The 12,212-nt window shown below is 48.2% G+C and overlaps 1 protein-coding gene and 1 non-coding gene across 12 annotated transcripts in view; one reads left to right on the forward strand and one right to left on the reverse strand.

The window, feature by feature from the left end:
* The window catches only part of LOC119431089 (Down syndrome cell adhesion molecule homolog), an 81,547-nt gene that overhangs the window by 39,027 nt on the left and 30,308 nt on the right, over window positions 1-12,212 (reverse strand). Inside the window, exons 1-2 of one of the 11 annotated variants that reach the window (XM_037698554.2) lie at window positions 5,636-5,723; window positions 4,940-5,227 (exon numbers count right to left, since the gene is read on the reverse strand). The exons of 8 other annotated variants lie outside the window; for them this stretch is intronic. In XM_037698554.2, coding sequence (XP_037554482.1) covers window positions 4,940-5,227; window positions 5,636-5,708 — 361 coding nt within the window. In that variant the 5' untranslated portion in view covers window positions 5,709-5,723. Of the gene's footprint in view, window positions 1-1,168; window positions 1,463-2,377; window positions 2,920-4,939; window positions 5,228-5,635; window positions 5,724-12,212 lie in introns of those variants that run through there. 2 more of the 11 variants (XM_037698556.2, XM_049657026.1) reach the window with 2 other exon arrangements.
* Trnag-gcc (transfer RNA glycine (anticodon GCC)) lies at window positions 10,632-10,702 on the forward strand. The gene has a single exon. It is a non-coding gene; the product is annotated as a tRNA-Gly (tRNA).

The raw sequence follows: 12,212 nt of genomic DNA on the forward strand, positions 1-12,212 counted from the left end.
TACAGAAGTCCAGTTCGCTTAAGATTACGGTCAGCATATGATAAACGTACTATCCAGAAATTTGGATTTTTAGCGCTTTACTGTGGCTTTCTAGCGCCGCAACGAACATTTGGCTCCTTAAGCGAGTCGAACAAGATGCGCGAAGTGTAGCCGGTGTGCGCGAGTACACTTTCAGACTGCTCTGGTTCGGATTACCCATGTAACACATAAAGCACGTCCAAAACAAACTTGACACAAAGGTGCATGTCGATGCGTTGGGGCATACGGTATGCGGAAAAGACGGCGATAAGTTTATACGCAATGCGGCGGGCACCGAGTTGACGTGTTCCAAAAAAAAAGAAAAGAAAAACGCTTTCCGCGAGCTGTTTCAGTGTTAAAGGAAACACTTGCTGAAAAGACCGCCGATAATCGGTCTGCAAAACGCCAGACTTAGCATAAACAAATCAACAACACATCAATCAATAAGGTATACACAATGACGAGACGAAAGCGAATAACACAGGACACGTTCGAGGAGGGAAGCATACGCTTTATGAGGAAACAGAAAAATAAGAAATCGGGAATAGCGCAGCACATTTGCATAATTAGTGCACACGAACAGGAGAATGAGAAAGCTGAACCCGCACGAGCGTGCGCTACACCTGCACAAAACACCACCTAGATAGCACAAGGCCTCTTCACTCCGATCTATGACGTCACGCTACCTGGCCCGGAATTTCCACTGCCAAGCCTGGCCTGACGAAAGCGGTGACGTCGAAATCACCGCTGCTCACTCGGGAGCATCACCCATTAGATTCTATAACAGTCGGGTCAGGTAACATGACGTCATGGACCGGAGTGAACAGGCCTTGTGCTATCTACAAAGTCGGGTGCAACTTAAGAAGGCCAGGAGAGGCCCCGCCAAGACGACCGAAGCACGGCAGCCGATTGCCTCCGCGACTAAAGAAATAGTCCCGCTGACGCGACTCGGCCCATATCGAAGCGCGGGCTGCCACGTTCTCCGTCGGCGGGGTAACCGGCCGTCCGGCTCATGACTGTCAGTCTAGAGTGCGCTCCCATTGGTGGATGCTCGGTGCATCCGCCTTTGAGGCGCAGATGCCGCTGCCTTCTAAAGTTGTACCCGACTATAGCTGGTGTTGGCCTGCAGCTCGTTGAGCTGCGCACCCACCTTCGACGTAGAGCGTCGCCCACACGGCCGAGGTGCCGGCGGCGTTTCGGGCTACGCACGTGTAGTTGCCGACGGACGCCGGCGACACGGTCTCGATCGTGAGCATGGCCACGTTGCCGGCCACGTTCGAGACGGCGGCGCCGCTGCGACCTCCGGCGGACACGACGGGCTCGCCATCGTGGAACCAGGCGAAGGCGATGGGCCTGGTTCCGGCGATGGCGACGCACGACACCACGGCCGTGCCGCCCAGGAAGGAGTTCTTCGCGAACGAGAACTCTTGAAGCACGGGCGGCTCTGAAACAACAGGAAGCGAGAGTCAGTTTGCGCTGAAGGACAATTAGAGGAAATTAGCGGACGCGAAATCAAGAGCGTGCATGCATGCACCAACGAAGTATTGAAACAAGCCTGTGCCTCCGCAGTTGAGGTTTACCCTGGACCTGCCAGATATATACATATATCCGCGAATACAATTGACCGAAAGTGTTTGTTTCGCAAAATTTATTAACAAATAGGAGCTGTAACGCGTGCAGTTTGCTGCATTTTCCTGTACGTCTCTTCGCGTGTTGATTGAACCCCATGTTGATGACCAAGAGCCAAAATGTTCAAACTAACACGTTCGTTCGTTCGTGCCGGAGACTCGTGGAATCGCATCGCCAGCTTAATATTTAACTTAATGATACACATTTATAAACCTGAAAATATATCCAGATAAAAAAGAAAACACTGTACGGAAGAAAAATTACGCATTGTAGAAAGTGAGGAAATAAAGTTAAAGTACAGCTCATGGTAACATACGCAACTGGTGTCGCTATCATCATCAGCCTATATTTATGACTACTGCAGGACGAAGGCCTCTCCCAGCAATCTCCAATTAACCCTTCTCTTGCGCTAGATGATTCCAACTTGCGCCTGTCGTAATGTGTAAAAAAATAATAATAACAATCATAATAATACTACAACTACTACTACTACTACTACTACTACTACTAATAATAATAATAAAACGCACCTTTAAGCTGCTAAACTACACAGCGGGACATAAAACCGCCCGATACATGGCATTCCGCGGATGGCAGTACCGTTTTCTCGTCCGCAGTTTATGGGGCCGATTAAACAGCTCAAATTTTCGCATGGCCCTTCTGGTTATTATTCTGCTATATCATTACTTCAGCTGATAAGCAATGGAAGCAGATAAAGATCGACACTTACCGTGAGCTGCCGTTCCGGTGAACCAGGAGGAGGCGAAGTAGATCGTTAACAGCAGAGGTGACGCCAGTGTCGACCGCATCGCGCGCGCGTGTTTTGTAGTCTTCTTCTGTGTATCACCGGATACCGACGACGACGACGTCGAATCAGCGACAACCCGCTCCTCGTTCGTCAGCTTCCTTTCGAACTTGGCTCGTGCGCCCTTTCGCGCTCGCAAAACAGGGCTTCGTGCGAACCCGAAGCCGTGCAGACGAACCAGCCGAGCTAGCTAGCCGCTGCAGGGCGATACGACGCGTCTTCCGTTGGTCGCTTGTTTGGTTTGATTCGCCGTAACGCACGCATTCGTCACGCGGAATCGTCGCGCCATCTTGCGGCCGTTCCGCGAGTCTCGCAAGCGCCGCTGCTTGCGCGCGACATTTCAAGTAGGCGGGGGTGAGAATAGTAATTGTTGAGACCGAATCGAATGCGAATCGAATGGGAATCGAATGGCGACAGAAACAAGTCGAGTGCAGAATATTTTTCGAATCACGAACAACCGTTGCGGCCAGTATTAGAGAGAGGTGTCCACGTTATCGAGCTTCTCTCATTACAAAGCACACTGGTAAGCGTTGTTTATTAGAAGCATAAATAGAGAGAGCATCAGGAACGAGTAAGCAGTTTAATCGTGTAGGCAAGAACCTTGTGTGAGTGACAGCGAATAATCCGGAAAGTGTGTCATGTCGACTACGTCCGCCGGGATAAAATTTGCCGCACTTTTGCTCCAATTTTATGTTTGATCATCCGCAGTTGACGATTTAAATATAGTTAAAATGCTCGAAAGTTACGAGTAATGACTATTCGAATCGAAGACTGAAGCGAATTGGAGAATATTGCACTTGTAGTTCGGAAGCTTCGAATATTCTCACACCCCTAATTTTAAGATTCCTTATTTGTCCTCATTTGCTGACCAGACTATGCTAATACAGAAACACGTTCGTACGGAGATGATATTTCAAGAGACGATTCTTTGATAAGAGGATCATGACGCCTACACATTAGCATGTCACGTGAGGCCTGGACTGGGTCCCAATTGTTACTTGAAAGTAAGTTATCCCCTTTCATGTTCAACCACAGTGTACTCGGACTGAGTATAGCGCGAAAAACAGCAAACAAGCATCGAGTAAAAGTGTGCGACGAAGCGAAGTTGTTAACGAGCGATCGTAAACTGTATGTACCACGTGCCACGGAGGCTCACTGGCTTATGGCGTTCGCCTGCCGAGCACGAGGTCGAGAGGGTACGATTCACGACCGCAGCGACCGCGTTCTGGTGAGGGCGAAATACGAAAATGCTCGTTTGCAGTGCTTTGGGCGCACGCCGGAGGGAACTTAAGTTATCTAAATTGTTCCGCTGCCCTCCCTGTACACACCAGCCCTCATAGTACAGCTCCGCGAGGGTGACGCCCAAAATTTAATTTGAATTTATACCTTACACTACCTACAGCAACTAGACACATCGATCACGAACTTTTCTTTTTTTTTTTCCCCTAATGATGATTCGTATTCTGGTATATGACAGCGAAACCAGGTGTTCGTGATTTTTTTTTATTTTTTTTGTATAGATGTTACTTTTGGGCGCTTCTCGGCTGCAGACAGGGACGACTTTGAGACAATGGCCAACGCCGAAGTGTAACCTCTCGTAAGGACGTGTTCGTGCGCAACGGGTACCGTCACGGACACCGCACCAGAAGCCAAAGCGCAACGGTCCAACGGAGCAAGACGGAAGCAAACTCCTCGCCGCGACCCGTGCAGCGTCCCTTCGGACTCTCTCTCTCTCTCTCTCGGCACCCATCGATGTGCGCTGGTGTGTGTGTGGCGATTGCCCCCCTCAAACACGATGCGCTGCGGTGCACGTGTCTTTCCCTTTCTTGCAAGGCCTCGGTGATTCGCGCGCCTCAGTGACTCTCGCGCTTTATGGATGTGGGGCCGAAGATTCACTCGCCGGCGGATCACGCGAACGGCATAGGCGAGCGGAAAAGTCTCGCAAGCTCGGCTCCGGAACGCATAACTAACTAGTGCTTCAGGTGGGAAGAGGCAGAGTTTGGCAAGGCATTGTATACAGTGGATACAGAAAAGCACCTGCTACCAGGTGCTTTTCGGACCTCGACCTTGCGCAGATATTGTTTGAAAGTAAAGGCGTTCTTGCTAAAGTTGCTCCGGTATAATCTGAAGGAAAATGTATAATACTACACAAGAAAACACTAAAGTAGAGAACGAGGACGTTCTACGGTGAACTTAACCAGAACAGATGATGTGTTGAAGTGAAGGTGCTTCATCCCGTGCCACAAACGTGTAACGGGAACAGCGGAGACTGTTATGCATTTCTGCTATTTGCGGTTCATCCACCATGTCGCAACCGTTACAGTGAATACTATATTTACACAAATGTAGCCAACGCGGCCCTCTCGAACGAACTGTACGGAGCGAATATTGTAGTACACAGGCATGACGTAGTTTTACGTAGTCCCGACGTAGTTTACGGGACCCGTGTATACAATTATGCCAGCACTCCGCCGACGCTCGCATCACCTGGAATGATCAGCGTCGTGGAAAACTGGTCGGTTCCGTGGGCGTTGGCGGCGACACAGGTGTAGTTTCCGAAGTCTTCGGGCCTCAGATTTTGCAGAGTGAGCGTCGACAGCGTGTCCGACTGTCTCGTGATTGCGACGCGTTCTTGGTTTCTGATCGGAAGGCCGTTTTTAAACCACGACAGCTCGTGAGGGCCCTGGCTCCCGCTCTTGATGGCGCACATTATCAATGTGGTATCGCTGAGAGATAAGTCCGGAGAGAAGGTGAACGCCTGGATCTTCGGTGAACCTGGAACGGTCCCGCGGATTGTTTTATAGAAGTCTCCATTTGCGAGCCTCTCTAATTCGGTACATAACGCACCCTAACGGCGACACTGTGAGTATTCGACTACCGTTTCCTCCTTTTTCCTAGCGTTATCTTAGTGATAGATAGATAGATAGATAGATAGATAGATAGATAGATAGATAGATAGATAGATAGATAGATAGATAGATAGATAGATAGATAACTACTACAAATCACTCCGTTATAAGAAGCCGACTTTCGTAATGTGCTTGAATGCGCTCGTGCTTAGACTGGACTGGTTGGATTATATGAACAGCTTAAGTCGCCGAAATCATTAGTCAGCCATAATAAACTAGTTATTTAAGTGACAATGCAGAGAAAATAGTTCGGGGTCGTGAAAACCGCGCTTACCTTCGGCTTTCGAAGATGCAGCGAGAAAGCACAGCAACGCGACAACACTGCCGAAATTACGTAAGGACGACATGGCAGCGCCAGCGCGACCGGTACGGTAGACTGCGGGCTGCGGTGGGAACGCTCGCAAACGCACCAAGAAGGCGGCGCGGCGGCAGTTGACAACGGGAATTCTTTGCAGACAGCTAGCGCCACGCAACGGCGCAAGAAATAACTGTCGCCGCCGAAGCGGGACGAAGGGCGCGAAATTGAAATAAAGCCCGCGGGACAGGGAGAAGCGACGCGGTGGATGCGGAGCAGGATGAGGTGGACGCAGCGAGAATATCGTTGTTCCTTCAGAAGTAAGACTTTGTCTCGGGAGTTCCTATTTATGAACATGGAAATGAAGAAATCGCTCGCCTCGGCATCCGCTACGCCATAAAGTTCGTTGCATTGACAAGATCAAATCCGCCGACTGTAGGAAGCAGATTTTTAGATCCGAAGCAGCTTATAGTCGGGGCTATGTTTATTTGCGTTATAATTTTTTTTTACAAAATTGTCGAATATCGCAAATTCATAAAGAAGAAGAAAAGTGAAACGTCAAGCGATGAAAAAACTTGTCGCAGTTTCACCCGAAAGGCGAAGCTTTCTTCATCAATTACGATAGCAAATTAGTAGAGAGCTATACGGAGTAAGGATAGTAGTTTTATCATCTGTATAAACTTGGACATGCAGCAGCACCAGCAACGCGCAGAACTGTTGTCGACGCCGTTTTGCCCGTGTTCGCACCGAACGCGCACGGCGTTGGTGACTGTTGCCGGTGCCTATGGAGGCGACTCGGAGGTTTTCGACGAGATCAGAATCAGAGATCAGATCAGAGATCACTCGTCGAGACGCTTAATTCTGCAGCCCTTTAGGGAGCATGGCGCAGAACGCGCGTTAGCTCTCCGGCGTGCGTTCGCTCTCCGTGAAAGCGCGCGTCCCTCGCGCCCTTTCACTCGCACATACAGCGTCCGGAGCGCGGCGACGATTTCATCGCCGTTGACGTCATTCGGAACCTTACGGCGACGACGACCCCGACGGCAGAAATCCGCTTTGGAGGGTCCATAGAATTGCTATCGCAATAAAAGATGCCACAATTGCGTAAGCTGTACCTAAACCGGACAAAGTGCACGCAAACTGTGTCATTCAGGCCAAAGCACTGGCCAGTCCCGCTCAAGAGCATCATTGCTTTGGCGGGCTGAGTAAATATTTAATTCGTATATTTTATGTTCCAATAAACAAAGAAAGAAGATTCACACCGCTATGGAATACGCCAGTGATTTGCGAGTATAGGCATCTGCAAAATTACCGTAAGCAGCGTAACAATCTCACGAACGCTAGGGAGCCTACATGCAAGCGCTGTTGCATGTAGGCTCCCTAACGAACGCTCTCAACTCGTATGCAGTGACAGATGGAGTTTAGAAAACGTCGGTATTTATTTTTGGTGGAAATTCACGGATTCACATATGCTCTGCTACTTCGTGAGTTGGCTCACAGAGTAAAATAAAACTTCATCTTAACGGAAACGAGTTATGTGCGCCCATTTTACGGCAAACGTCTGTCCCACGAACGCGTCACGAAAAATCCTCGGCGAAGAGAAATCGTATCAGTGCGCGCACTACATTCGAGTGCACTACAATTTCTCTCTGGCACAATATATACCTTTTGGCGGAAGTAGATTAAAAGGCGTGCGCCGACAATGAAGCACAACTTCCTTGTGATGGCTGATGAGCGCGTAGTAAAGTTACGGAGCAAATATTTGGACAGAAATCTGGCGGCCAACTTGAGCACCAATGTTGTGCGAGATCGCTTAAGATTATATGGCGCATATATGCTGAACGCATATCTATCGAACGTTTTCTCATCTCACAAGTTTGTTCCGTATATTTTAAAGGAAACCACAACAGCGTATTGAAACCGATGTCATCGAATGACACTAGTTGTGTTTGGCCTTTCTATGCGTAAAACGACGAAATATTCCGAAAATGTAGTAGAAGACGTTTCCCATTCTGGTTCCTTCCACGAGTACCATAGTGGCTGCTAGAGATGACCTCAGAAGGGGCAGCCATAATGCCATCGGGTTCACGTGAGGGTCAAAAGGTCGTATACGCCGCAAGCACTACGATCGGCGTGCAGGAGCACGATTCCCATCGGGTTTCGGAGTCAACGCAGAAAACATTTCCTTGGTATTCAACTGTGAGTCGCCAAAAAGAAAAATAAAAAAAAATACAATGGGGCTCAGCCATCAAAGACATTGTTATTTTCACTGTGTACGGGCACTTCAGATCGGTTCACCTGGGACACTAAGCTCGCCAGGATGTGATTCGAGTCCGCCCCCTCCGGCCTACCTGTGACGGCTAGGAGTGCCGATGCCTCGCCGCTGCCAGCGGCGTTGCTAACGACGCACGTGTAGTTGCCGTTGTCCTCCACCGCAATGTCCTTCAGCGTCAGCGTCGAAATGGAGTCTCCCTGATGGGACACCAGGACATTGCTCCTCGAGACAGCGTCCAACACTTGGCCGTTCTTAAGCCAGACGAGCTTGTACGGGCCGAGGCTTCCTTTTCGAACGACGCAGCTCACTATCACTGCGTCGCCCACGGAGAGAAGACCGGGAAACCTGAACTCTTGCACATTGGGAGGCCCTGAAACGTGCACCTTTTGAGACTCGTATCTCGAGCTAACTAACGATATTCGTTCAACTGGAGTCACCAGGCTATACGAAAGGCTGCGGTGCTTAGGAAGTTTTACTCCTGTTCGAACAACGTATATGTTTGAACAAAATGCTTGCAGCGATTCGCGAATTCCCTCGAGCTATCATCGCGTGTCTTCGAAGTCATTCATACCAGTAACATTACCAAATATTATACTAGAGTACACTTTAGAATATAGCCACCATCCTTACCGCTATTGCTAACCCCCAACGGCGCATGAGCTGTTAGGGGTTAGGGTAGCGGTAGTATGATAGAATGGTAACACTATGCTAAAATACGCTAAAATAGCTGACAGAGAAGTTATCTAAAACACAGCACCGAAGGTCTATAGAACCATAGTACTTTTGTTACACCTTAGGTCCCTCGCAGAAGCTTGCACACAGTGGTACAGCTCGTTTACCAAAGCAGGCACAAGTGTCAGCTAGAGCTTCCTGAAATTCCGCAAGATTCGAACGTAGTATAACAAGCGGTGCGATATATGCGTTAAAAAATACACATCGCCAATCGTACAGACATGTGTCCCGATTTTCGTACCTGAGGTGGTAGCAACGACGCTCACAACAGCAAGCAGCAACAAGAAGATGCTGCAGCTACCCAGACTAGGTGGACGAGCAGTGGACATGTCTTCTCCAGACCGTCGCCGCGTGGGACGTACTATACTTGCAGCTTGGGCCAGGGTTCCGGCTGAGAGGCGTCGCTGAATGAACTCTTCCGAGCGTGGAAGAGGCCCCCTTTCATAGACGGCCAGGAAGATACCCTTCTCTGTGCGATGACCCACTCGGAGGCTGATGTCAACGCTCGGTGCAGTTGGAGGATCGACTGTTCTTCAGGCACGACGAGGGCGCGGTATCCGTAATTGGGTCGGGCACGCGGACAACTATCGCCACCTACGGACTGTCGAGCGCAGCAAAGGCTGAGCGCGTTTTCGAACACTGCACCCAATGTTTGATGTTTTACTCCACAGCAAAATGTAGCCAGCGTGAAAGGAAAAAAAAAAAATGTAATCCAATCGAGTGTAGCACGACCTATAAAGTGTAGCGTGCGAGGGATAAAAAAAAAAAAAGTACATTGTCGGCCGACAATACGTACAATGACGCGATATTACCAAAACAAGGCTGAAACTGCGTACGCTACACGTAGCTGCCAGTAAAGTGAGAACTGCGATTACATCGACAACACGAGAAGGTGTGAAAGAGGAAAGAAAAGAAAAAAAGAAGAAAAAGAAAGATAACAGAATAGTAAGCTCTCATACGAACATGACATGGCCACTATTGGTTGATAAAATGAACTTATTATAAGTCGAGTTCAAGATAGATCGGAACACTAAGCAATCATTTGAAGGCATTCGTGTGTTCTTATATTTGTATAAAAATTTATTTTATGCATTGATTAATTGATATTTCACAGGGTTCTCAAATCTAGCTCGAAATCAGTTAATACATATCGCCCCTGACATTACCAGCGGTCCCCCGAAGAACAATACCGTGATGCTCATCTGCTAAATGTAGTCGTTCTTGCCAAAATAAATAAATAAATAAATAAATAAATAAATAAATAAATAAATAAATAAATAAATAAATAAATAGTGCGAGCCGAAGCTATATACTGCCTAAATGAAAGCTATGTATGCAATAGCGAGACAACAGAAACATCCGTCGTCATAGTACGCGAACAACCAATACATCGATCACTGCCCACTGATGCAAAGAAATATGTTTCAAAGCGCCCACTGTGTGACCTGTTCTCATTAAACGCTACCAGGCGTGCGAGCTTGCGTACACAGTCGCCGGCTCGCTGCGAATACTTTTATCACTGCGACTATTCCACTTTCCATACAGTGTGCTTGTGTTTCTCAATAACTTTTTCTCACCTAAATGTCTCACCGCAATTTCCGCTTATGAACAGTCTTAATTGGAACGTGCTCTATCCCAGCAGAACTCTTTCGCACGGTTTCCTCTGTCTCGAAAGCAGCGAACTTCAATTCACGAATGAAACAATGCGCGGCGGCCTCGCCGGCTTTGTAAAAGCACTCGCAGAACCGTGCAGTCGGCATTCGTCAAAGCCCCCGAGATTCCGTGCTTATTGGGAGAAGTATTAAAGTACTGAGGCGCCAGTCACCCCCTGTGTATGAGGGACGCTACGCGGTGCCAGCGCACAAGTTACGTGCGGCAATTCGCTCGACATAAACGTTGCTATCGGTGTTGAAGCGATGCCAAGAACCCGTTCGGTATATCTAGCTCCGACCTTGAGCATCCTCCGTACCGGCGTCGGTGGTTCAGTGGTAGAATACTCGCCTGCCACGCGGGTGGCCCGGGTTCGATTCCCGGCCGACGCAGTTTTTTTTTTTTTTCCCTGTCTTTTTTTTTTTTTAACCACGTTGACTTTTCTGCGTATGGAAAAGACACCACAACTGTAAACGTGAATAAAAAATACAGAGCACGCAGCATGGCGGACAGAACGCCGCGTCGCTCTAATATGGCGCGCGCCAGCCTTGCAGGAAGTTCTTTCTCCCCTTCGTGTGCGTTTGCGGCGCGTCGCGGGAGGGAGCTTACAGGGCGGGGGTTCAGAGTGGAGGGGAACTGGGGGAGGGGGCGTTGCTACCTCCGGTGGTGTAAAAACACCAAGAAAGCAAGAAAATTCATCTTTGCTTTCGCACAGGGGGCGGCAGCGTTTCGCGCGACAGCTGTAGAACGTCGCTGAGCACTTCGACTGCAACTGCGCTGAATCTGTGTGCCGTGAGAACTGTTTAAATTAAAGAGAAAGAAAGAAAAGTGATGTGTGCAATATTGCTGAATCGAATGGAGAATATGCGAGAGAAAAAAATTAAGAAAAACGACATTCATATATCGTATCGAATGACCAATATAGTTTCTCAATTCGAGCGAAAGTGAAATATAAAGCTTTCGTAAAGGCCGTTCGGTCAGAAATGAAGAATGCTTATTCAAAATTATTTTTATTACATGTAAAGACGTTCACAACCGAACTTAATTCGATCAGCCGATGAGTTTGTCAATGAGGAACAACTGATCGTGCATGGCCCGCCATTACAAATGACAGTAATGAAACACGGGACCAGCACAACGCCAGGTGTTGAAAGAGGAAAGTGCAATGCTAGAGCACCGCTCGTGATTTTAAAGGGACGCAGACACGGTAGCATGTGGTTCAAACAAACTGTTTTGCCTAAATCGCGAAAAAGAGAAAGAAAGAAAGAGAGATAAGAAACGAATTCGGAACCTGCCTAAAGCCGAGGCTTATTCAACGATCCTTAATCGTTGAACATAAGTTGGCAACTCCACGCGTTTGCGCAGCAAATGATGTCTATCCGCCTTCCACGCAGCAGGATCATTCGGAGCCGTTTTGCATTCTCCCTGCAGACTCCGACTGCGTTGGTGCCATTTCGTATTCGAACAGATAAGTATCGAATATTCGCACACCCATAAAGGAAAACAGCTCGTAGTAAAGAAGGATGCTTGAACACTACGCATTCTTCTCCTCGCTGTTTAAGTTTATCATTACCCGAAAACCAGAACAGTGCTTGCACTTCTACCCAGGCCTTTTCTCTCTCTCTCTCTCTCTCTCGCTCTTTTCGTAATTATTATATCGCTTATGTCGCTCTCTCGAAGTCCCTCCCACGCCACTTTTGCTTTGCTGTGTCAATGTTCTTTTTTTTTTTTTTTTGCTTTCGCTCGCGATGTCATCATAGAGCTACAGTCACACGTCATTATGACGCAATTACCCGTATAACAAAGGATTCCGTACATATCGAATAATGCTTACATTTGATATGTACTCTTGCAAATGCCTTTGAGCAAAGACCACTACAAAGAATTTGCCTCTACAGCGAA

The sequence above is a fragment of the Dermacentor silvarum genome, chromosome 10 (assembly GCF_013339745.2).
Source record: "Dermacentor silvarum isolate Dsil-2018 chromosome 10, BIME_Dsil_1.4, whole genome shotgun sequence".
Taxonomy (NCBI): domain Eukaryota; kingdom Metazoa; phylum Arthropoda; class Arachnida; order Ixodida; family Ixodidae; genus Dermacentor; species Dermacentor silvarum.